Source organism: Anastrepha ludens, chromosome 6 (genome assembly GCF_028408465.1).
Source record: "Anastrepha ludens isolate Willacy chromosome 6, idAnaLude1.1, whole genome shotgun sequence".
Taxonomy (NCBI): Eukaryota; Metazoa; Arthropoda; class Insecta; order Diptera; family Tephritidae; genus Anastrepha; species Anastrepha ludens.
Genome location: NC_071502.1, coordinates 33,496,454 through 33,523,208, shown reverse-complemented (window position 1 = coordinate 33,523,208; position 26,755 = coordinate 33,496,454). Strand labels below are relative to the sequence as shown.

The following is a 26,755-nucleotide window of genomic DNA, read 5'->3' as shown; positions in this document are numbered from 1 at the left end:
TAGGTGCCAAAAACAGTGGATACTGCTCGGATAGCAACTTAAAGATTTCTCTGTGTCCCGAAGTTAGAATACGCCTTGATGTGAACGTACTTTTATGATGTGTTGCTATTCAATTTTGTATCTGTAGTGTGCCCTTTGGCCGACACTTCGTCCTAAAGATCGTTTGGGTTATTGTTTTGTGGTCTTCTTTAGTTCAGTGTTCCATATTGTGATATTAGTTGCATGCCTGGAATGCACCCCATTATACCCACCACACTTCACCCACTTTTATAAATAGAAACTCCGAATATATGTACATATGTATGTGTTAAAAAATTATATAGTATATAATGGTAGATTTATTAAATATATGTGGCAATTACGCATGCTTATTATAGATATACATACACATAATATTAGAGATAAAACATTGATATGCCTCAATGATATGTAAGAAAAAAATATTGCATTCTTTTATATACATACATACATACTTATGTACGTATACATACGTATTTTGGCATGCCTTTACAATTTGCAAGCGTAGTTAGTTTTTGACAGTTTTAAAAAATTTATGTTCGTTCGTGTTTCTTGTGTGTTGGAATGCACCTTCTTTGATTTTGTGTATAGCACAAGTTGTGGTTGGAACCGTTTTATATTCACTACGGTATAGGGTTGTGGATGAAGCTCCATCCATTCCTAGAGAAATAGACGATTGATTCACATTCCTGCGGGTTACACTTCTCTCGGAATGTTTACTGTATGAGGGAAACTCGATGCCACCGCCAGTCGACGACATTTTGTGAACACTGCAAGACTTCGAAGCCTGATCTCTGCTTTGTGATTGGCCAATTGTGCTGTAGTGGCGACGTTCACTCGCCATTAATGAGCTGCTGTCTTGCTCTCTATTCTGTCTGTGTATGCTACTGTAACTTTGACGTTCGCTGGGGAAAACAGAACTGGACGGCTCCTCGTGCAAATTCAAAATACTTTTCCTATGAATTTTACCATTCGAAGTCAAGCTACCCAATTGATTTGATTCATTTGAAATATTTTTCCTGTGAAATACTGAATTCGTAATGTTTGTGTCGGCAGTGAAGTCGCTTCTGCGATGATGAAAATGTTTGGATACAGAGGCAGCTGAAGAACTTGATGAAGTTTTTGTTGATGCACTTTCAACAGTCGTGGACTGATGATTTGTAGAATGTGCTTGGTCCGAAATATTCTTAACCGAGGAGACAGAGTTCAAGTTGCTTAATGTACCTCCATGCATTCCAAGCTTACACTGCGTGGAATGTGTTTGACCAGTGACATTTTCTCCAACTGCAGTTGATAGTATTCTTTCTGATGCGCTTCCTAATTTAGTGGATTTGCTTTGTGTGGAAGAGTACCTTTGATCGGAAGTATTAAGGATAGCAGAATCCGTAAATTGGTTTTGTTTCGTGAAACGATTTTCTTTTACTGAAACAGCTTCGTCATGTTTGTTTTCAATTTGTTTGGAAGAGGACCTTTGATCGGAAGTATTAAGGATAGCGGAATCCGTAAATTTGTTTTGTTTCGTGAAACGATTTTCTTTTACAGAAATAGCTTCGTCATGTTTGTTTTCAATATTGACAATATTTTTAACATTATTGGTTTTTGCAATATTTTCAATAACGTTAACTCTTCCTTGCCGCCTAACATATTCGGTTTCTGGTTCTTTTTTGACCCTACCTCCTATTACCGTAGTCACCTTTTTCGTAGATACAACCACCAAACCATCAACAGGTTTTTCTGAATTTAATTTATCAGCAGGGACAGCTTGTTTGCCAGATACAAAGCTCATTTGATTTGTTGTCTTCAAAATGGTATTATCCTCTCCAAGAGATATTGACGATTTGTTATGTGTGTACTTTGTTCTCGAAGTCTTCTGCACAACTTTGGAAGTGTCCAATGTAGAACTTTGCTTTTCGTTATAGTCATCCCTTCTTGAAATTTGAAGATTTCCCTCAAGTTTAAGATTGTCTACTGGGCGTTTGACAACCACCTTTTCAATACTAGTTTTAATATGTTTAGAATCTGTCTTGTCTGTAGATGAAATGTACATTTGTCCTTCCGGTTTGAGATTATCTTCCGGTTTCACTTGCTTCGGACGCTCTGAAGTCTGATATTTCGGCCTTTCTTTAGTGTAAAAATCACCTTCAACTTTAAGGTTGCCTCGCGGTACAACCTTTTCCGGTCTTTTGACATTTATGTGTTTTTGCTTTTCTGTAAAAGTCATCTCGCCCTCCATTCGAAGATTATCTTTATGAATGACTCGTGTCACTTTATCAGCTGGTTTGTATCCTGGCTTATCTGGGACGTAGAATTCTCCCTCTGGTCTCAAATTATCTTCATATTTAACTGGGGATGACTTGTCGGCAGGTTGGAACTTCGGTTTCTTCGGAGTATGGAATACACCCTCTGGCTTTAGATTATCAGAGGGCTTAATTTGTTCAGGCCTACTGACATATTCGTATTTTTCCGTTTCCGAAAATGTCATTTCACCTTCCATATGCAAATTATCTTTTCTCGTGATACGTTTTGTTTTTTCAGCAGGCTTAAATGAAACTTTTTCTGGTACGGTAAACTCACCCTCCATTCTTAAATTATCTTCAGGCTTTTTGACTAGTGGGCGTTCACCTGGCTTGTACGACGGCTTCTCTACTTTATAAAATTCTCCTTCCGGTTTCAAGTTATCTATTGGTTTTATTTGATCAGGTCTTTTCACAAACTCATATCTTTGTTTCTCATTAAATATAAACTCCCCTTCAGTTCGAAGATTGTCTTTCCTTATAACGCGCTGTACCTTTTCAGCTGGTCTAAACACAGTTTTCCCTGGCAAAATTAACTCTCCTTCTGGTTTAAGGTTATCCTCTGGCTTCTTCTGCGTAGGGCGTTCAGCCGGCTTATATTCTCGCTTTTCAGGAGTGTAAAACTCACCTTCCGGCCGCAAGTTGTCTGCGTGTCTTACTTGAGTTGGGCGCTCGCCTGGCCTGAACTTATGTTTCTCTGGAGAATAGAATTCACCCTCTGGTCTCAAATTATCTTCTGGCTTCTTCTGTGTAGGGCGTTCTCCCGGCATGTATCCCGGTTTCTCAGGAGTGTAAAATTCGCCTTCTGGTCGAAGGTTATCTTCCGGCTTCTTCTGAGTCGGTCGCTCTGCCGGCTTGAAACCTGGCTTATCAGGAGTGTAAAACTCACCTTCCGGTCGCAAGTTGTCTGCGTGTCTTACTTGAGTTGGGCGCTCGCCTGGCCTGAACTTATGTTTCTCTGGAGAATAGAATTCACCCTCTGGTCTCAAATTATCTTCTGGCTTCTTCTGTGTAGGGCGTTCAGCCGGTTTGTATCCCTGTTTCTCAGGAGTGTAAAATTCTCCCTCTGGTCTCAAATTATCTTCCGGCTTCTTCTGAGTCGGTCGCTCTGCCGGCTTGAATCCTGGCTTATCAGGAGTGTAAAACTCACCTTCCGGTCGCAAGTTGTCTGCGTGTCTTACTTGAGTTGGGCGCTCGCCTGGCTGGAACTTCGGTTTATCTGGAGAATAGAATTCACCCTCTGGTCTCAAATTATCTTCTGGCTTCTTCTGTGTAGGGCGTTCAGCCGGTTTGTATCCCTGTTTCTCAGGAGTGTAAAAGTCTCCCTCTGGTCGAAGGTTATCTTCCGGCTTTTTCTGAGTCGGTCGCTCTGCAGGCTTGAATCCTGGCTTATCAGGAGTGTAGAACTCACCTTCCGGTCGCAAGTTGTCTGCGTGTCTTACTTGAGTTGGGCGCTCCCCTGGCTGGAACTTTGGTTTCTCTGGAGAATAGAATTCACCCTCTGGTCTCAAATTATCTTCTGGCCTTTTCTGAGTTGGGCGTTCGGCCGGTTTGTATCCTGGTTTCTCAGGAGTGTAAAATTCGCCTTCTGGTCGAAGATTATCTTCCGGCTTCTTTTGAATCGGTCGCTCTGCCGGCTTGAATCCTGCCTTATCAGGAGTGTAAAACTCACCTTCCGGTCGCAAGTTATCTGCGTGTCTTACTTGAGTTGGGCGCTCCCCTGGCTGGAACTTCGCTTTTTCTGGGGAATAGAATTCCCCCTCTGGTCGAAGGTTATCTTCTGGCTTCTTCTGAGTCGGTCGTTCTGCCGGTTTGTATCCTGGTTTCTCAGGAGTGTAAAATTCGCCCTCTGGTCGAAGGTTATCTTCCGGCTTCTTTTGAATCGGTCGCTCTGCCGGCATGAATCCTGGCTTATCAGGAGTGTAAAACTCACCTTCCGGTCGCAAGTTGTCTTCGTGTCTTACTTGATTTGCGCGCTCGCCTGGCTGGAACTTCGGTTTCTCTGGAGAATAGAATTCACCCTCTGATCTCAAATTATCTTCTGGCTTCTTCTGAGTTGGACGTTCTGCTGGTCTATATCCTGGTTTCTCAGGAGTGTAAAATTCGCCCTCTGGTCGAAGATTATCTTCTGGTTTCTTCTGAGTCGGTCGCTCTGCCGGCTGGAATCCTGGCTTATCAGGAGTGTAAAACTCACCTTCCGGCCGCAAGTTGTCTACGTGTCTTACTTGAGTTGGGCGCTCCCCTGGCTGGAACTTCGGTTTTTCTGGGGAATAGAATTCGCCTTCTGGTCTCAAGTTATCCTCCGGCTTTTTCTGGGTTGGGCGCTCTGCCGGTTTGTATCCGGGTTTCTCTGGAGTGTAAAATTCGCCCTCTGGTCGAAGGTTATCTTCTGGCTTTTTCTGAGTTGGGCGTTCTGCTGGCCTATATCCTGGTTTCTCTGGAGTATAGAATTCGCCTTCTGGTTTTAAGTTATCTTCCCGCCTGATTTGTAATGGTTTCTCTGCTGGTTGATATTTCGGCTTCTCGGGAGTATAGAACTCTCCTTCCGGCTTAAGGTTATCGGAGGGCTTAACTTGATCGGGTCTAACTACAAACTGATATTCTTCTTTAGTTTCGAAAATCATTTCTCCTTCTGATCGTAAATTATCTTTCCGTATTATTCGTTCCGTTCTTTCAGCTGGCTTAAATGAACTCTTTTCTGGCACCATGAATTCACCCTCTGGTCTCAAGTTGTCTTCTGGCTTTTTCTGAGTTGGACGTTCTGCTGGCCTATATCCTGGTTTCTCAGGAGTATAGAATTCGCCCTCTGGTTTTAAGTTATCCTCCCGCCTGATTTGTATTGGTTTCTCTGCTGGTTGATATTTCGGCTTCTCGGGAGTATAGAACTCTCCTTCCGGCTTAAGGTTATCGGAGGGCTTAACTTGATCGGGTCTGACTACAAATTGATATTCTTCTTTAGTTTCGAAAATCATCTCTCCTTCTGATCGTAAATTATCTTTCCGTATTATTCGTTCCGTTCTTTCAGCTGGTTTATACGTACTCTTTTCTGGCACCATGAATTCACCCTCTGGTCTCAAGTTATCTTCTGGCTTTTTCTGAGTTGGACGTTCTGCTGGCCTATATCCTGGTTTCTCGGGAGTATAGAATTCGCCTTCTGGTTTTAAGTTATCTTCCCGCCTGATTTGTATTGGTTTCTCTGCTGGTTGATATTTCGGCTTCTCGGGAGCATAGAACTCTCCTTCCGGCTTAAGGTTATCGGAGGGCTTAACTTGATCGGGTCTGACTACAAATTGATATTCTTTTTTAGTTTCGAAAATCATCTCTCCTTCTGATCGTAAATTATCTTTCCGTATTATTCGTTCCGTTCTTTCAGCTGGTTTAAACGGACTCTTTTCTGGCACCATGAATTCACCCTCTGGTCTTAAATTATCTTCTGGCTTTTTCTGAGTTGGACGGTCTGCTGGTATATATCCTGGTTTTTCGGGAGTGTAAAATTCTCCCTCTGGTCTTAAATTATCTTCTGGCCTCTTCTGAGTCGGCCGCTCTGCCGGCTTGAAACCTGTCTTATCAGGAGTGTAAAATTCTCCCTCTGGTCGAAGATTATCTTCTGGCCTTTTCTGAGTTGGGCGTTCTGCTGGTCTATATCCTGGTTTTTCGGGAGTGTAAAATTCGCCCTCTGGTCTCAAATTATCTTCCGGCTTCTTCTGAGTCGGTCGCTCTGCCGGCTTGAATCCTGGCTTTTCCGGAGTATAAAACTCACCTTCTGGTCGCAAGTTATCTGCGTGTCTTACTTGAGACGGCCGCTCACCAGGCTGGAATTTCGGTTTCTCTGGAGAATAGAATTCACCCTCTGGTCTCAAGTTATCTTCTGGTCGTTTCTGAGTTGGGCGTTCTGCTGGTCTAAATCCTGGTTTTTCGGGAGTGTAAAATTCGCCCTCTGGTCTCAAGTTATCTTCTGGTCGTTTCTGAGTTGGGCGTTCTGCTGGTCTAAATCCTGGTTTTTCGGGAGTGTAAAATTCTCCCTCTGGTCGAAGGTTATCTTCTGGCTTTTTCTGAGTTGGGCGTTCTGCTGGTCTAAATCCTGGTTTTTCGGGAGTGTAAAATTCGCCCTCTGGTCTCAAATTATCTTCTGGCCTCTTCTGAGTTGGTCGCTCTGCCGGCTTGAAACCTGGCTTTTCCGGAGTGTAAAACTCACCTTCCGGTCGTAAGTTATCTGCGTGTCTTACTTGAGTTGGCCGCTCACCAGGCTGGAACTTAGGTTTGTCTGGAGAATAGAATTCCCCTTCTGGTCGAAGATTATCTTCTGGTCTTTTCTGAGTTGGGCGTTCGGCCGGCTTGAATCCTGGTTTCTCGGGAGTGTAAAATTCTCCCTCTGGTCGAAGGTTATCTTCTGGTTTCTTCTGAGTCGGTCGCTCTGCCGGCGTGAAACCTGGCTTTTCCGGAGTATAAAACTCACCTTCCGGTCGCAAGTTATCTGCGTGTCTTACTTGAGTCGGCCGCTCACCAGGCTGGAATTTCGGTTTCTCTGGAGAATAGAATTCACCCTCTGGTCTCAAGTTATCTTCTGGTCGTTTCTGAGTTGGGCGTTCTGCTGGTCTAAATCCTGGTTTTTCGGGAGTGTAAAATTCTCCCTCTGGTCGAAGGTTATCTTCTGGCTTTTTCTGAGTTGGGCGTTCTGCTGGCCTATATCCTGGTTTCTCAGGAGTATAGAATTCGCCTTCTGGTTTTAAGTTATCTTCCCGCCTGATTTGTAATGGTTTCTCTGCTGGTTGATATTTCGGCTTCTCGGGAGTATAAAATTCTCCTTCCGGCTTAAGGTTATCGGAAGGCTTAACTTGATCGGGTCTGACTACAAATTGATATTCTTCTTTAGTTTCGAAAATCATTTCTCCTTCTGATCGTAAATTATCTTTCCGTATTATTCGTTCCGTTCTTTCAGCTGGTTTAAATGGACTCTTTTCTGGCACCATGAATTCACCCTCTGGTCTTAAATTATCTTCTGGCTTTTTCTGAGTTGGGCGTTCTGCTGGTCTAAATCCTGGTTTTTCGGGAGTGTAAAATTCGCCCTCTGGTCTCAAATTATCTTCTGGCCTCTTCTGAGTTGGTCGCTCTGCCGGCTTGAAACCTGGCTTTTCCGGAGTATAAAACTCACCTTCCGGTCGCAAGTTATCTGCGTGTCTGACTTGAGTCGGCCGCTCACCAGGCTGGAATTTCGGTTTCTCTGGAGAATAGAATTCGCCCTCTGGTCTCAAGTTATCTTCTGGCCTTTTCTGAGTTGGGCGTTCGGCCGGCTTGAATCCTGGTTTCTCGGGAGTGTAAAATTCTCCCTCTGGTCGAAGGTTATCTTCTGGTTTCTTCTGACTCGGTCGCTCTGCCGGCGTGAAACCTGGCTTTTCCGGAGTATAAAACTCACCTTCCGGTCGCAAGTTATCTGCGTGTCTTACTTGAGTCGGCCGCTCACCAGGCTGGAATTTCGGTTTCTCTGGAGAATAGAATTCACCCTCTGGTCTCAAGTTATCTTCTGGTCGTTTCTGAGTTGGGCGTTCTGCTGGTCTAAATCCTGGTTTTTCGGGAGTGTAAAATTCTCCCTCTGGTCGAAGATTATCTTCTGGCCTCTTCTGAGTCGGTCGCTCTGCCGGCTTGAAGCCTGGCTTTTCGGTAGTATAAAACTCACCTTCCGGTCGCAAGTTATCTTCGTGTCTTACTTGAGTCGGCCGCTCACCAGGCTGGAATTTCGGTTTCTCTGGAGAATAGAATTCGCCCTCTGGTCTCAAGTTATCTTCTGGTCTTTTCTGAGTTGGGCGTTCGGCCGGCTTGAATCCTGGTTTCTCGGGAGTGTAAAATTCTCCCTCTGGTCGAAGGTTATCTTCTGGTTTCTTCTGAGTCGGTCGCTCTGCCGGCGTGAAACCTGGCTTTTCCGGAGTATAAAACTCACCTTCCGGTCGCAAGTTATCTGCGTGTCTTACTTGAGTCGGCCGCTCACCAGGCTGGAATTTCGGTTTCTCTGGAGAATAGAATTCACCCTCTGGTCTCAAGTTATCTTCTGGCCTTTTCTGAGTTGGGCGTTCTGCTGGTCTAAATCCTGGTTTTTCGGGAGTGTAAAATTCTCCCTCTGGTCGAAGATTATCTTCTGGCCTCTTCTGAGTCGGTCGCTCTGCCGGCTTGAAACCTGGCTTTTCGGGAGTATAAAACTCACCTTCCGGTCGCAAGTTATCTTCGTGTCTTACTTGAGTCGGCCGCTCACCAGGCTGGAATTTCGGTTTCTCTGGAGAATAGAATTCGCCCTCTGGTCTCAAGTTATCTTCTGGTCTTTTCTGAGTTGGGCGTTCGGCCGGCTTGAATCCTGGTTTCTCGGGAGTGTAAAATTCTCCCTCTGGTCGAAGGTTATCTTCTGGTTTCTTCTGAGTCGGTCGCTCTGCCGGCGTGAAACCTGGCTTTTCCGGAGTATAAAACTCACCTTCCGGTCGCAAGTTATCTGCGTGTCTTACTTGAGTCGGCCGCTCACCAGGCTGGAATTTCGGTTTCTCTGGAGAATAGAATTCACCCTCTGGTCTCAAGTTATCTTCTGGCCTTTTCTGAGTTGGGCGTTCTGCTGGTCTAAATCCTGGTTTCTCGGGAGTGTAAAATTCTCCCTCTGGTCGAAGATTATCTTCTGGCTTCTTCTGAGTCGGTCGCTCTGTCGGCTTGAATCCTGGTTTCTCGGGAGTGTAGAACTCACCTTCCGGTCGCAAGTTATCTGCATGCCTTACTTGAGTTGGACGTTCTCCTGGCTGGAACTTCGGTTTCTCTGGAGAATAAAATTCACCCTCTGGTCTCAAATTATCCTCTGGTTTCTTCTGTGTTGGTCGTTCTGCTGGCCTATACCCTGGTTTTTCAGGGGAGTAAAATTCTCCCTCAGGCCTCAAATTATCCTCCGGTTTTTTCTGAGTTGGGCGTTCTGCTGGTCTAAATCCTGGTTTCTCGGGAGTGTAAAATTCGCCCTCCGGTCTCAAATTATCTTCCGGCCTCGTCTGAGTCGGTCGTTCTGCCGGCTTGAAACCTGGCTTTTCCGGAGAGTAAAACTCACCTTCCGGTCGTAAGTTATCTGCGTGTCTTACTTGAGTTGGCCGTTCCCCAGGCTGGAACTTAGGTTTGTCTGGAGAATAGAATTCCCCCTCTGGTCGAAGATTATCTTGTGGCCTTTTCTGAGTTGGGCGCTCTGCCGGCTTGAATCCTGGTTTCTCGGGAGTGTAAAATTCACCCTCTGGTCGGAGGTTGTCTTCTGGTTTCTTCTGAGCCGGTCGCTCTGCCGGCTTGAAACCTGGTTTTTCCGGAGTATAAAACTCTCCTTCCGGTCGCAAGTTATCGGCGTGCCTAACTTGAGTTGGACGTTCTCCTGGCTGGAACTTCGGTTTCTCTGGAGAATAAAATTCACCCTCTGGTCTCAAATTATCCTCTGGTTTCTTCTGTGTCGGTCGTTCTGCTGGTCTATATCCTGGTTTTTCAGGGGAGTAAAATTCACCCTCTGGTCGAAGATTATCTTCTGGTTTTTTCTGAGTTGGGCGTTCTGCTGGTTTGTATCCTGGTTTATCGGGAGTGTAAAACTCACCCTCTGGTCGAAGATTATCTTCTGGCTTTTTCTGAGTTGGGCGTTCTGCCGGCGTGAATCCTGCTTTTTCGGGAGTGTAAAACTCACCTTCTGGTCGCAAGTTATCTGCATGCCGTACTTGAGTTGGGCGCTCACCTGGCTGGAACTTCGATTTCTCTGGGGAATAGAATTCACCCTCAGGTTTCAAATTGTCTTCCGGTTTTTTCTGAGTTGGTCGTTCTGCCGGTTTGTAACCAGGTTTCTCTGGTGTATAAAATTCTCCTTCCGGTCTTAGATTATCGGTGGGCTTAACTTGCTCAGGTCTAGATACGAACTGATATGTTTCTTTTGATTCGAATGTCATTTCGCCCTCTGTTCGAAGATTATCTCGTCTTGTTGTTTGAGTCGGCCGCTCTGCTGGCTCGTAAGGAGTCTTTTCAGGTATCGTAAATTCGCCCTCCGGTTTTAAATTGTCTTCTGGTCGCTTTTGTATTGGGCGTTCCGATGGCTGGTAGCCGACTTTTTCAGGTGTGTAAAAGTCTCCCTCAGGCTTTAAATTGTCTTTATGTTTTACTTGAGTGGGCTGTTCAACTGGTTGGTATTTTGGTTTTTCTGGCACATAAAATTCACCTTCAGGTTTGAGATTGTCGATGGGTTTAACTTGTTGAGGTCTAGTTGCATACTGGTACTCTTCTACTTCTGTAAAGGTCATTTCTCCTTCAGTACGTAGATTGTCTTTTCGAGTTACAAGTGTTCTTCTCTCTGTTGGCTGGAATGGAATTTTCTCGGGAATCACAAATTCCCCTTCAGGTTTTAAATTGTCCACGGGTTTCACTAAAGTGGCTGGGCCTACATGGTCATATAATAGTTTTAAACGAGATTCTTCTAGGTCTTTTTTAGACCAAGTGTTAGAACGTATTCGTGTTTGAGATTCATCCAACAAGTCTGTAAATATTGAAGTGGTTGTCTTAACTCCAGGCAATAGGTTGTTTGTATATTTGATTGACTCACCTATTGTTTCCAAGATTGTATCTGTTTGCTTTACACTTGAAGCGCAATGATGGCGACTGAAATGAAAAAATTACAAATATTCAATTTGTGTAGTAAAAGCAATTAAAGTAAAAATTTTCGCATAAGAAACTGGTTTGGTTTGTATCGGGAGTATTTCTAACGGTTCATGAAGACTGAAGCTCTAGATATGACAAAAAAAAAATGCTAAAAACAGCAGCCATTTCAAACTCGCTTATTGGATGATTGTGTTTCTTATGTTCTCCAAGGCATTTCGGATATATCTAATATGTTATGATCTGTCATGGGGCTTCCAATTTTCTCAGTATTGTCTACAATTTCATCATCATCATTAAAAGATATACATATATGCAGATTTAACACTATTGGACTACTTCTTGTAGAGTTATTGGAAGTCACTGTTCCATGTGAATAAGCTTTAATTGCTTTAAAAGGCAATATCCAACGCGCTATATGGCATACAACTTGATTTAGCGGAAGAAGTACTCGAAACTCGGTTTCGTCGGATTGGTTTCAGCCATAAAAGCCGTGGAGGCCTTTTGAACGATTGTGCTTCGCATTGAATGAATGATTCAATAATAAGAGTCCTTTTTTTCAACCACATCACACTTAATGGAAAATGGAAAAATGAAATATTGTTACTCTTCTTCTTCTTAATTGGCGCGATAACCGCTTACGCGATTTTGGCCGAGCTTAACAAAGCGCGCCAGTCGTTTCTCTCTCGTGCTAACCGGCGCCAATTGGACACACCAAGTGAAGCCAAGTCCTTCTCCACCTGATCTTTCCAACGCAGAGGAGGCCGCCCTCTTCCTCTGCTACCACCAGCTGGTACCGCATCGAATACTTTCAAAGCCGGAGCGTTTGAATCCATTCGGACGACATGACCCAGCCAACGAAGCCGCTGGATCTTTATTCGCTGCGCTATGTCTATGTCGTCGTAAAGCTCATACAGCTCATCGTTCCATCGCCTGCGATATTCGCCGTTGCCAACGTGCAAAGGTCCAAAAACCTTACGCAGAATCTTTCTCTCGAACACTCCAAGCGTCGCTTCATCGGATGTTGTCATCGTCCAAGCTTCTGCGCCATAAGTTAGGACGGGCATGATGAGAGTCTTGTAGAGTGTTAGTTTTGTTCGTCGAGAGAGGACTTTACTGCTCAGTTGCCTACTTAGTCCAAAGTAGCACTTGTTGGCAAGAGAGATTCTACGTTGGATTTCAAGGCTGACATTGTTATCGGTGTTAATGCTGGTTCCTAAATAAACGAAGTCTTTTACAACCTCGAAATTATAACTGTCTACAGTGACGTGGGTGCCGATACGCGAGTGCGCCGACTGTTTGTTTGAAGACAGGAGGTACTTCGTTTTGTCCTCGTTCACCACCAAACCCATTCGCTTTGCCTCTTTATCCAGTTTGGAGAAGGCAGAACTAACAGCGCGGTTGTTAAGGCCGATGATATCAATATCATCGGCATACGCCAACAATTGTACGCTCTTATAAAATATTGTGCCTGAGCGATTAAGTTCTGCGGCTCGTACGATGCTCTCCAACATCAGGTTAAAGAAGTCACACGACAGCGAGTCACCCTGTCTGAAACCTCGTTTGGTATCAAACGGCTCGGAGAGGTCCTTCCCAATTCTGACGGCGCTGCTGGTGTTGAGCAACGTCATCTTACATAGCCGTATTAGTTTTGCGGGGATACCAAATTCAGACATAGCGGCATACAGGTAACTCCTTTCCGTACTGTCGAATGCAGCTTTGTAGTCGACGAAAAGATGGTGTGTCGATTCTCCTTTCATGGGTCTTTTCCAAGATTTGGCGTATTGTGAATATTTGGTCGATGGTAGACTTTCCAGGTCTGAAGCCACACTGATAAGGTCCAATCAGCTGGTTGACGGTGGGCTTCAGCCTTTCACACAATACGCTCGCTAGAACCTTATAGGCGATATTTAGAAGACTAATCCCGCGGTAATTGGCACAAATTGCAGGATCGCCCTTCTTATGGATTGGGCAGAGCATACTTAAATTCCAATCGGCAGGCATGCTTTCATCCGACCATATTTTGCATAGGAGCTGATGCATGCACCTTACCAGCTCCTCGCCGCCATGTTTGAATAGCTCAGCCGGCAGTCCGTCGGCGCCCGCGGCTTTGTTGTTCTTTAGCCGCGTTATCGCTATTCTCACCTCGTCATGGTCGGGTAACGGAACGACAATTCCGTCGTCAACGATTGGGGTATCGGGATCTTCACATTCTCTATGACATGCGCAGCTGTCACCGTTTAACAGGTTCGAGTAGTGTTCCCTCCATAATTTAAGATTGCTCTGTACGTCAGTCACCAGATCGCCGTCTTTGTTCTTACAGGACAACGCCCCGGTCTTAAAACCTTCTGTAAGCCGCCGAACTTTCTGGTAGAATTTTCGGGCGTTGTTCCTATTGGCCAGCATCTCAAGCTCCTCGCACTCACGTATTTCGGCCTCTCGTTTCTTCTGTCGGATAATACGTCTCTCTTCCTTTTTCAGCTCTCTGTAGCGATCTCACATGGCTCGCGTTGCGCCCGATCGCAGCGTGGCTCTATAGGCGGCATCTTTTCTTTCGGCGGCAGCATGACATTCCTCGTCGTACCAATTGTTTTTTCGGGCTCGCCGGAATCCGATTTCTTCTTCGGCGGCGGTACGTAGGGAACGAGAAATGTTGCTCCATTGCTCGCGCATGCCGGTGTGTTGGGCAGTGCTCTCCGAGAGCAGGAGTGAGAGTCGAGTGGCGAATCTTCTGGCTGTCTGTTGTGATTGCAGCTTTTCGATGTCGAACATTCTTTGCGTAGGTAGATGTACGTTTTTTGCTGCACAGAGGCGTGTGCGCAGTTTAGCTGCAACAAGGTAATGATCCGAGTCGATGTTGGCTCCTCGGATCGTACGTCCATCTAATACACTAGAAGCGTGTCTTCCATCTATCACAACATGATCGATCTGGTTTCGCGTTTTTCGATCAGGAGACAGCCAGGTAGCTTGGTGTATCTTTTTATGCTGGAATCTGGTGCTGCAGACTACCATGTTTCGGGCCCCGGCGAAGTCGATCAGCCTCTGTCCGTTACCGGATGTTTCGTTGTGCAGGCTGAATTTTCCGTCTGTGGGACCAAAAATTCCCTCCTTGCCCACCCTGGCGTTGAAGTCGCCAAGCACGATTTTAATGTCGTGGCGGGGGCAGCGCTCATAGGAACGTTCCAAGCGCTCATAGAAAGAATCCTTGGTCGCATCGTCCTTCTCTTCCGTCGGGGCGTGGGCGCAAATTAGCGAGATGTTAAAAAATCGCACTTTGATGCGGATTATTGCGAGACGCTCGTCCACCGGAGTGAACGACAGTACTTGGCGACGAAGTCTCTCTCCCACAACAAATCCGACACCGAATTTGCGCTCCTTTACATGGCAGCTGTAGTAGACGTCGCAAGGTCCTATGTTTTTCTTACCTTGCCCCGTCCATCGCATCTCTTGGATGGCAGTGATGTCAGCCTTTACTCTCACGAGGACATCAACCAGCCGGGCAGAGGCACCTTCCCCATTAAGGGACCGGACATTCCAGGTGCATGCCCTCAAATCGTATTCCTTATTTCGTTTGCAGGGGTCGTCATCAGTGTTGGAAGTTCTCATCCGAGGCTTTGTTGCTGTTTTCATTGGGGGGGCTTTTTAAGTGGCGGGTGCCAAACCCAGCGCACAACCAGCTATGCTGGGATGCTTCGCCTTCTCACTTTAGCTCACTCCCGGACGGGTGTTCGGAAGCTAACCAGAGGATACGTGGGCTAATCCCGGACGTTGTGAGCTGCTTGGACCATATGTAGAAGAATCGTCCTGGCCACTCCCAAGTGAATGGCGATCAGTAACTTTCCCCACTTGCGTGGACTTCTACACATGGAACCATCAAATATTGTTACTAATGGGATCAAATCACGAGTGAAGTGAAGTGAACTTTATACAGAACTCTCTACACGCACACTGGTGTTTGAGGGGCGTGCCAGGGCAATCTTTCCAAGAAGGCAGAATTATAACGAGGCTGTTACCTCTGTCCTCACTGATGGCTCCAAGATGGAATCGGGAGTCGGATCAGGGGTTTTCTTAAAATAGACAATTTATAAATTTCCTTAAAAACTGCCGAAAACTGTTGGTGTTTTTTAGGCAGTAAAGACTTCTGCAGGCATGCAGAACGCTTAGGGAACACGGAAGCCAGGCAGATATCAATCTTTTTTTCGCTAATCAAGCTGCGATCAAAGCACTAACGACGCCATGGTGCAGATCCAAATTTGTTAACTCGTGTAAGGAGAAGATTAAATTTCTTGGGTGTGCAGGTAACATCTCTCTGATCTGAGTTCCAGGATATAGAAACTAGAGGGAAATCAAATCACTGATGAAGTTTGCTAGGAAAGGGTTGACGGAAATGGTTTCAGAGGTCTCCCACGCGGCCATCGTCATTCCCCTAAACTCTTTTTAAAGGCGCATTGCACAACTTATTTCTCAGGAAAGCACAAATCGGATGGAGCTCCATTTCTTCGTTTGGTATTTTGAAAACCCTTTGGCCCCCGTACAAAAAATGCAGGACACAGGAAGTTCGGAGGACTCCTCGCCATTCAATTCACGGACTCATAGCTGTGTTTACCGATCATTGGACAATTGGCACTCAAGCAGAAAAGCTGGGTTTACTCTTTAATCCCCATTGCAGAAGCTGTGGAGACCTTTCAGAAAAGGAGATTGTTGAGCACTTTCTCTGTAAATGTCCGGGTTTGGCAGCCAGGCGGTTAAGGTCACTGGGTGCTCTGTTCTTCGACAGCCTGTGGCAGTGCGCCAACCTAAATCCTATCAATCTTCCCATTACATAACCAGCTCTGGCTGGTTCTAGATATCTGCCCGTTGGAGGTCTCATAATAGTATCAAAATGGCGCTTTAGTGCTACTTGGGGAATGCTAGACAGGTACTTTAACCATCTCACCTACCTACCTACCAAGCATAGAAGGATTTGACTTCTTTTAATATCCCTATTTAGCGAAAACTAACTGGAGTAAGAAAAAACTGGCGCACTTTGTTTATTTTCAGCCAAATTAAGGAGTATTTAATTTATGAACGGCCAAAAAGACAATAGTTTTTGTTATATTTATGTTTGTTGTTGCTTTTGCATAGAGTTTCTATATAAATAAATAAATATAAATAGAACAACTAAGCATACAAATATTCGCGTTCTAAAAAAATTCTTACTCCTGAGTTATGCATTTAATCGCCCCAATTTGAATGTAAATAATTTATAACACCCAACTTCCGCCGCAGTTCGTTACGCTACTTGAATTAGTGAGCTGAAGTACATATTTATATACAAATGTATGCAGAAGAAAACTTAAGAACTTAACTTACCCGCAGGTGCAAATTTCGCAAATACACATTTCCGTATGCTTTGAACCAAACGATCCCTTTTGATCGACTCCACGCTGTTAAAATAAATGGTTAGTAGTTTGATATAGTTACTATAGTAGTTTTCTATGTAAGTCTTACGATTCTTGAGTCATTTGAAGTCAGCCTCTCTTTCCTAACCTCATCAACTTCGTCGTAAACATTTGTGACAACATCCTTCCTTTTTGATGTGTTAGTACGTTCATTGGTTATATTTTCACTGTCTTCTGTTATTTCCACATTCTTTTCGATTTCTACATATTCGTCTATAAATATTGTCTTTTTAGGCGCTTCAACTATTCGCTCAATAACATCAGTGTGGGTTTTTTCGTCTAGTACCCGCCAGTCATTCAGGCTAGCATCAAATATCTGAAAGAAGAAATCGAGAAAGGCTTAAGATTAGTATTTGGAGTAAACAAAGCAGAGTTAAAGAAGTTTAGGAAATTGGTAATTGTAATCCGGATCTATTAATGCCTTTTTAATTGCTATAAGAAAAAATATTTTTTTATCGTTTTCCAAAGAACACTGGACCTCTAGATGGCCTCCCATTATATTAAACACTGCTTTCAACGGTTAACATAACATTTTATAAAAATCTGAGGTTACAAAAGATATTGAGATTGGTAGGACCTGACATTTACATACACCCATCTTTTGATTAAGTTATTCGATTATGAGAAATATTGCAATTATTGGGGATCTTCTAAAGGTATTAGTTGGTGGGTGACTACCAATCGGGAGTGCGTAGATTCGAATTTCCGAGCATGAAACATTAAAATAACATATTCCTAATAGTAGTCGCCCCTCGGCAGGCAATGGCAAGCCGCCGAGTGTAGATCTGCTATGAAAAAGCTCCTCATGAAAGCTTTTTACCCTTCGGAGTCGGATTAAAACTGTAGGTCCTTCCATTTGTGGAACAACATCAAGACGCACGCCACAAATAGTTATTTATTTTATGAGTTAAAAGTCTTTCCAAATTTTATCGATTTTTCAAATACAAATTCGTTCTATTGCTAAAGACGTATATTTTATAAACTAAAGAGTGAACTTTGGTACGAATTCAATTTGAAATAATAGGAAAAAAGGCCAAAATGAACAGATGAAATAAGATCAATATTAGGGGCAATTGATAATTACTAGGAAGTTCAATAAGTATTTTTATTTTTTTTTTCTTATTTTGGTACACTCTACATATGAACGTTTGTGAAGTCTCATTTCAACCTGTCAACCTTTTTTAGGTTATGTTGGTAGTCGGTCTGTACGACCAACTCACTTAGACCTTACGGGTCCCTTGTAATACCACTGTTCGTCGCGGGAACCTAATTTATTTTTCATTGTAGAACCATTTTATGGCCCTTCTGAAGCGCGGGATTGGTCCAGACTGTTGTGTAAGAGAATTGAAAAAAATATTTACCTAGAAAACCTACTCTGATTTTAGCTAAGGCTGGACAATTGCAAAGTAAGTGCTCAACTGTTACTTCCTCCTCCTCATCTCTACAACTTCTACAATATTCATGGGAGTAAAAACCCTAATCTCAAAAGAATGCCTGCTAAATAGCCAATGACCGGTTATACAAGCCACAACCTTTGAGATACCCTCTCTTGAAAGGCTACGCCTTTTTCTTATTTATTTGCAGCCATAGTAGCCTAGCTGTTACGCATGTATCTTCATTTCTCCATGCCCTATTGGCCTCTTGGATAACGTCATTCTTAATTATTAATTTGCTCGTGGCCACACGCAAACGGAAAACTAGGTTTTTCGCAATTAGCCTAAAACAAATTGAGATGGACTAAAATTAATCTTAAATTCCTATACTCTTTAGGCCGTTGTCCCACTAGTTACCCAAAGGGATGTTCCTTCTTGGCTCATGCCGTAATTGAGTTTTGTGGAAGTCAGATCTATTTCCTCCACGCGGTGACGGCTGGAAACAATTGTGTATTGGACATAGGCGCGGCTTGTTCCTCAAATAGGTCATGAGGCCTGTCTGATGTACAATTGGCTAAGACAGATCGGGCGGAGGGAGTAAACCCTGTTAAAAAATTTCCCTAATCCAAGGTGTCATGCGACCCGTGCCTGTTGGGTGGCTTGCAGTCAGGGGTTTTATCCGACTCAACGCTATTCATGAAGCCTTAAAACAGTAAGAGATAAACAGAATATCATCAACAGATATCTGCATTCTATCAGACAGCCAGGCTGCACTATGAGCCCTGGATGCAATCCAAATAACATCAAGGATCGTCTTACATTGTCGCTAATCTCTAAATGAGATGGCCAAACAATATCGTATTATCTTATGCTGGTCTCCTTGCCACAGAGATACACCAGGGAACTGTAGGGCTGACCAACTTGCAAGAGAAGGTACCTGTGTGCCAAACATAAGTAATTTTATGAGGGTACCCCTCGCAACTTATAAGCTTCTTATTAAGGACGCACTAATCTGTTCTGTAAATCAAAGATGGATTAGTGCCAATCCCTGTAGAATTGCTAGGCAAACATGGCCAAGGCTAAATCTACGTCTCTCCAAGAATATTATGAAATTGAGTAGACTTCAAATTAGGACCTTAGAAGGGGCCCTCACGGGACATTGTTTCATAGGAAATCATGCAAGGAGATTAGGCGTTTACATGCTTGATTTCTGTCGTAGCTGCAGAAATGAGGAGGAGTTGGAAACAATTCAACACCTTTTTTGCACATACCCAGCTCTAGCCAGAAGCAGGAACCGATTTTTAAAATCCTACTTCTTAATGAATATAGATAATCTATACACTTTAGGTATCAACACGCTTTTATGCTTTGTCAAAAGCTCAGGGTGGTTCAATACGTAAAGACCCATTTCGTGGTCTAAGTGGCATCACTGTCTCTATGTGCGATGCGGTTGCCAAACCTAACCTAATAGACTTCGAAACATGGCTTTAGGCCTTTCGCTCGGCCTTATACAAGGTGGCGCAAAATTAATAATCGTTTTGTTTTTAAATACATACCTTATTTCAAAGAAAAATATTTTGTGTAATAGAAATCTTTATCTTGGCTCCATTGCTTGTCTGTTTGTGTACTGCAGCTGTTTAGTTCACAAGTGCCAAATATTACTGGCGTACGACGCCATTTCCAAAAATTACTAATCTTCCGATAGAGTGACTAATTTTGTGCCACCCTGTATTAACGAATAGTATAAATTTAAGTACAAGTATGTATGCACATACAAATCTACACACATCTTTAATACTTCTCAAAATGCTCAAAAATTTTATCATTGCCGCTGCTGCATTCCAAAACAATTTTGTGACTCAAATGTATGACAACATAACGTACATATGGATGTGTGTGCGTTTACTTGCCTGACTACATACATACATATGTTTAACTATGTGCGAGTATGTCACGAAAGCATGTGAATATGCTTAAATACCGGTGGCTTCGGCCCCTCTGCTCAAACAAAGTGAGAGATAAGGCCCAAAACGGCATTCCTTATATAACATGGAATTAGTGTTGCCGAGACGGCTAGAAAAAATATGCGATAGAGAAAACGAAAAATGGATCAAATGTATCACTTAATTTGTTTATGCTAATCAAAATATGAATTTTGAAGAACACTGTCAAAATTAAAAACAAAAATGTGATTTGGATTTTTGCACCGATATTATCGTGTTTTTCATTATTTTGTCAACAAGGAAAACACAAAAAATAGTCCGATTGAATAAATATTTGTTTTTAGTATTGGGTGCCGATTTCACATAGATTTTGCACAAATTTCGTAGGGGCAAGAATCATTACTCGCCCAAACTACTATTAATTCCTACCCCTACGATTTCTTCTAATACACACCGACCTACAAAATTATAAACAAAGAACTATGTTTCTACTAAATATTTTAAATGTTCATCAAAGCTTTCAACTTTCAATGCAGAATTTTTCTATAACAAAGTGAATTTTAGTATAACAAAGTGAACCTTTTGAGTGACTACAAAATACCGCTGATTTTTGGCAATTTTTTTTTTTTGTGCAGAGGTGCTACGACTTTTCTGTGTCCGCTGTAATTTCGTTATACGAAAGAAAAAGCTTTACTTTTCCACTACTACTAAACTCGTTTTTGTATACAATTTGAAAGCATTATATTTTGAACAGTTTCTAACTCAAAGTTTATTCCTTTATTAATTTTTATTTAATTTAAATTCGCGAATTTGGGCCCTGTAGCCGCAAAGCTATGAGGTAAGCATAATAAATTAAAAACGTATGCAATCTGCTCACAACAGTTCGTTTAATGCATTTCTGTTAGACTTATTTGACCCTAAACTGCTTCAAAATTTCGATGGATTAATGAATTGAATGTTTGCTTCAAATTTTAAAATCAAAATCAAATTACACGAATTTTCACTTTTTGTGCTTCTTTAAAATACATCAAAACTTATGCTATACCTAAAATTAAGCATCTAGCGAAATGAGCGAAAAATTAAGTACCATACTTTCGCAAATTGGCAAAAATTCGCAGAAAACGTATCACTTTTGAAGTACTCGTATACGGATCAAAGCGACAGCACTGCATGGAATGTGAAAATGTTTATACAATAACAATATTTTATATATGTAAGTAAGTGCGCGTATTTGTATTTAGCTCTCTATTATTAAGCTTTAACTTGCTTCTTTATGAGAGCATAACCAAGTTGACGCTCACCTGCTCTGTGAACAGGTATGAAACAATTCTCTTGAAACAAGTAGTAGTAAGAATTTATTTGTCTCTGAGGCAAAAAGCTGCCTATTGATACATGCATACATAAGTACATTAGGGTGTCTTTTATTTTTTATGCCTCGTATATGCCTCCATTTGTGAGAATAAATTATGATACACACCATGATTTGCGGGAGGAAGAAGTAGACCTAAGGAAGCCAAATGTGTATGCTCCTGGCTATTATAATATTATTATTATATTATATTTTGCTGCCGCTGTGGCCTAGAGTATTATTTCGAGACATATAATTAGTTTGTTCAAAGCCATTCTTCCCAAAATATATTCTTTTTTTTTGTTTTTGCATTTGCGTGTTTGTTCCTGATTCAAAGCTACTAATTGGCCTTAGAAGCTTTCGAAGTAAAGCAAAGCGAAGCGAGCAAAGCAAGCTCATATTGAGCGAGCATCTTAAAACTGTATGACAACATCAAACCGCATATATTTTTTTTTTAAATAATTTGTGTATTATGCCTTGCCTTTTCCTTTATTTTGGTGTTTTATTTGTGAACAAGGATCGATGATATCTAACTAAATATTACTACTAAATGGATGTTACTTGATGAAGTAAATCAAGCTTAGTTGTATTTTTTAAAAAGAATTTTGAACTTGCCTACAAATAATAGGACTATGAATAAGTTCGTGCGGTTTTTTTTCGAAATTTGAAACTTTATTGACGTAAAATGGTTACAAATTTAATATTCAAAATATTGTCCATCGCTTACTACTACTTTTTCCCATCTTTCTGGCAATTCACGGATTCCCTTTGTGAAAAATTTGGTCGGTTTTGCCGCAATCCACGAATCGATCCATTTTTTGACTTCATCGTAATTACGGAAGTGCTGGTCAGCCAGGCCATGTTGCATCGATCGGAAGAGATAGTAATCGGATGGCGCAAGGTCTGGACTATACGGCGGGTGGGGTAGGACATCCCATTTGAGCGTTTCTAAGTATGTTTTGACCACTTGTGCAACATGTGGCCGAGCATTGTCATGTTGCAAAATAACTTTGTCGTGTCTATCGGCGTATTGCGGCCGTTTTTCTCGCAGTGCTCGGCTCAAACGCATCAATTGTCGTCGGTAGACATCCCCCGTAATCGTTTCATTCGGTTTCAGTAGCTCATAATACACAACACCCAGCTGGTCCCACCAGATACACAGCATAACCTTCAGGCCATGAATATTCTGCGCCGACGTCGATGTTGAAGCATGGCCAGGGTATCCATACGTTGCCCGACGTTTTGGATTGTCGTAATGGACCCACTTTTCATCGCCAGTCACAATTCGATGCAAAAAACCCTTTCTTTTGTGCCGTTGAAGCAGTTGTTCGCATGCCATAAAACGGCGTTCAACGTCTCTTGGCTTCAATTCATACGGCACCCAATGGCCTACCTTTCGGATCATTCCCATGGCTTTTAAACGTTTGGAAATGGTTGATTGATCAACTCCCAAAGTTTTTGCAACCTCTTCTTGCGTTTGAGCCGGATCTTGATCGAGCAATTCCTCCAATTCGGTATCCATGAACTTTGGCGGCGCACCCTCGCGTTCTTCGTCTTCCAAGCCAAAATCACCACTTTTAAAGCGTGCAAACCACTTCTGGCACGTTCGCTCAGATAGAGCATGCTCACCATAAACTTCCACCAAGATACGATGACTTTCGGCTGCTTTTTTCTTCATATTAAAATAATGAAGAAGAATTCCCCGCAAAAACACATTATTTGGCACGAAATTCGACATTTTCAAGTGTGGTAAAAATATTGTTGTTTACGCTTCAAATAAAAAACTTATACTGACGTTTGTGCCTTACGACAGTAGCTCTCCAATGAATGTTTGGAAATGTGGATCGATGGAATAATAATCAAGTTACGCCATCTGTTGTAAAACCGCACGAACTTATAAATAGACCTATTACACCATCTATTGTGTACTTTGTGTCTTATTGTGTCCTTTTAGAAACTGGCTTTCTAATTTGTCCTTTGAATTAATTACATATATATATATAACTCGCGCGTACAACCTTGTTTGGGTGTTTGGCCGAGCTCCTCCTCCTATGTGCTGTGTGCGTCTTGATGTTATTCCACAAATGGAGGGACCTACAGTTTCAAGACGACTCCGAACGGGAAATATTTTTTACGCTTTTTTATGGTAGAAATACACTCGGCAGTTTGCCATTGCCTCTCGAGGGACGACCGCTATTCGGAAAAACTTTTTCTTCAATTTTTGTGTTTCACCGAGATTCGAACCTATGTTCTCTCTGAATTCCGAATGGTAGTCAGGCACCAACCAATTCGGCCGCCGTTACTTACAACTTCACCTAAAACATATTCATAAGACATTATTTGAGTATGATGCTAATGGATTGCCACATAAATTCCCAGAAATTCTGCTATAAAGACAAATGTTATGAGCAAAAGTAGTTCAGGACTTAGAAAGAAAATTAAACCTAAATCTGATTTACGACATATCAGTTAGGAGGCTGTGGAATACTAACATAGATGTACTTCTTTTAATTATTAGCTCGACAAAACCTTGAAAAGTACTCGCATATCGTAGATCATAATTTTGGTAAAAGCTATTTCAACGATGCGGTTCAAAATTATAAAATATCGTGGATTTTGAAGACCAAATGCGTTCTTATTTACCTCGGAGGCCATACAAATTTAAACGGCTCTATTTGTAACTTAAACGAATTAGAAAACATAGCACACTTCTTAGGAAGGTGCCCTACTTTGAAATAAACCAGGCGTCGGTGCTTTGGGTAATTTTACTTACATATGTAGACCAAGATGAAGTTAATAATACATTAAATGGAATTCGTTCAGGCGAATGGAATAATCTAGTTTGGTTTGTCACTAGTGCTTTAAAACCAAAAAAAAGAAAAATTCGTGAACTGCAGTGTAAACGAATATAATTCAGCTTTGCGCATTTTATTTGCAACAAATTTGCTTTTCAAAGCCAATTGAATTGTGTTTTTCCGACAGACGACCACTTGAGTCGATGTCGTTATTCATTATAAATAGGTTTTAAGATATTTATGTATATTACCATAATAAAGAAAATGATCTATCTAAAGAAATCTAGTAATAGATAGCCATACAATTTTTCCAAAAATCCAAATGTTTCTTATAAAAATCCAAGGGGTACCCTAATGAATGCGCAAATTGTATATACGAACATACTTATACATAAGTAATAATTACCTTTGTTACTTCGGTCGTTGTTGTTATGTTCGCCACATCAGTATTGTCTTTTTCGATTTCGCGCACAATGTCGTTTGGCACGAAAGCTTTTGCATCCACAAACGATTTCTCTTCAACAACTTTCCACTCCCCACTTGTGGTGTCATACACTTTGGTTGTGTATGTGGTCGTCGTTGTATTGATGACATCATCAACTATTTCAGGGTAGTGTGTATCATGAGCACTGTCCACCGTCTTCTCTTCGATGATTTTCCACTTGTTCGCACGCTGATCGAATATTTTTTTCTTATACGTAATTTTGTATGTCCCATCCGATTCGCGACTAACGTAGCGCTCAATAGTTGGATGCTTTTTGTTCGTGGCGCTAATGCCGGTTTTTTCGTTCAACTCTGTCCATCTTTTAGTTTTCACATCGTACACCTCTTTCTTTGACGTGGACTTACTTTTCTTGAGCGAGCTTTGTTCGATTGTTTGCTCAGAGATATTTTGCTCAATTTCCGAAGACGTTTTCGTTGACTTTTTGGACGCTAATTGTTTGCTATTAACGACGTCACTCTTTATTTTCTTATCTATGCTACTCTGTGACGTATTAGCTTGTGTTGAGTAGCTCTGAATTGCAGCGGAGGTGGTGGAATAAGTGTCGTCATTGATTGCTTTCTGTGTGTCTTTTGTGTATACCGTTGAAGTTTTGTTTGGCGGCTCTATTGCTGGTGTTGTTGTACCACCATTAATAACATGACCATCAGTCGTCGAGTACGACGTATAGCTACTGCTGTTCACATCATTTGCTGAAAACTTGTTTGACGATGATGTCATTTCAACATTAGTTGATGTGACTTTGCCCGACTTTGCTGTTTTCGAGGTAGACAACGACGACTTTGAGTTTTCAGTGGACATGTTGGAAAACGTAATTCCTCCATCAATGACCTTACTGCTGCTGCTCGTGGACTGCATTTGTGCAAAGTTAGAGCTGCTGATGCTGGTGATTGCACCGGTTTGTGACTGGGACGATGACGAATATGCTGTGTTGAAACTGCCAATGTTGGTGCTACTACCGCCTCCAACTACCTCAATGACATCGATCGGCACTGAGAAAACCGGCTCCTTTTTATCACTTTCAAGCAGATCGATGGATGATATAACTTTGGAATTCGAAAAATCGCCTGATATCTCTTCATAGTATTCTGATTTCTGTTGAAATGAGGATGATGAGGATGATGCATTCGTCGATTTTAAGGTGTCTGTCATTATGGAAACAATTGGCGCAGTATCACCGCCGCCTGTGTTGCTGACTAACTGAAATAGCTGTTCCTGCTGCCCACCTTGCTGCAGTTGCTGTTGCTGTTCTGACCTCGATTCAATGTGGCTGCTGCTGCTGCTGCTCTTGAACAACTGTGTTTGCGATTGCGTACCTGCGTACGTTGTTGACAGTGTCGATTTGCCGCTTGTCGCCGACTCAGAGTTTTTTACTTGCTGAGAAGTTTTCGTCCACGCAGGCAACTGTATCGACTGCGATGTTGTAGGAGTCGCCTCCAACACCGTCTTACTGTTTGACGCTGTCTCTGCGCCGGTGTCAGCCGTACGCACCACAGTGGTCGAGGAGGTAGAGGTGATACTGCTGCTGCTGGCAGCATTTTTACTGTCTCTGCTGCTATGACCACTTACTTGCTGCTGTTTCTTTTTGCTGCCTTTCGAGACCATTTTATCAAGGTTTTAATGGGGAATTTATAACAAATTAACTGAATGATTTATTAGAATGCAGTCGATATTTCTGGAAAAAAAAAATCGATTCAAGGAGTTTCACGCAAAACAATTCACCGAGCACGCCAATTTTGTTAGTATAAAACTTTTTTTTAATAAATAAAAAATAGCACAAAACACTAGCAAAAAACTTGTATTCCAAGTAAATTCATACCAAAACACACAAGCACAGAATCTGAAACTAACGCTATAAAAAATATTCAATGTTTTTTTAGCTCTTCGTTTTTTGTATTTGCTCTTTTCTTCTCTTTTTTTATATGGCTATTTTTTAATTGTTGGTTTGCTGGTTAATGCCTTGTTGAATGTGGTAGTGTGTCAGTCGTTTCGTTTTTCGTTTAGAAATCACAATTTTCCGAAGATCGCGTCCAACGCGTAGCAATGCTCAAAGCGAACTGATCATTCAATTTGTGGCTGGAACAACTTTCGACCTCGTCAACTCAACCAGCGCAAAGCGTCGGGTTTAGAAAGCATAGTGGGCTTCAAAATTGCATTCCCCTCCCCTACATGTGCTGCGTTACGAGCAACACTATGTCTAAAAGCACGATCGTTATGTCCCCTCACGTACATACGTACGTATGTAGGTAGAAAACAACAAGTGTAGGCAGCAGCTCAACTTGATTACACACCTAATACACACATGTGCATACAAACATATGTACATAAGAATATACCTATAAATGTACGAACGTTTGCATCTCTGTCTGTGCGTCGAATTGCCAGAGCTTTGCCTACACACCTCAGTCTA

The 26,755-nt window shown here is 42.3% G+C and overlaps 1 protein-coding gene across 1 annotated transcript; it reads right to left on the bottom strand.

Moving 5' to 3' along the window:
• Positions 1-289: 289 nt before the first annotated feature.
• On the bottom strand, positions 290-26,422 carry LOC128868058 (uncharacterized). The gene is made up of 6 exons (XM_054109787.1): positions 26,165-26,422; positions 24,250-26,020; positions 16,434-16,700; positions 16,296-16,369; positions 10,891-10,946; positions 290-10,824 (listed from the first exon to the last, which is right to left on the bottom strand). The coding sequence occupies exons 2-6, from the start codon at positions 25,948-25,950 to the stop codon at positions 527-529; spliced, it is 12,396 nt and encodes a 4,131-aa protein (XP_053965762.1). The 5' UTR covers positions 25,951-26,020; positions 26,165-26,422; the 3' UTR covers positions 290-526.
• Positions 26,423-26,755: the final 333 nt, after the last annotated feature.

Coding starts and splice junctions, on each gene's coding strand:
- LOC128868058 (XM_054109787.1), bottom strand. CDS start 25,950: ATGGTCTCGAAAGGCAGCAAAAAGAAACAGCAGCAAGTAAGTGGTCAT. Junction 16,701..24,249: donor CAACGACCGAAGTAACAAAG/GTAATTATTACT, acceptor TTCTTCTTTCAG/ATATTTGATGCTAGCCTGAA. Junction 16,370..16,433: donor CTTCAAATGACTCAAGAATC/GTAAGACTTACA, acceptor TTATTTTAACAG/CGTGGAGTCGATCAAAAGGG.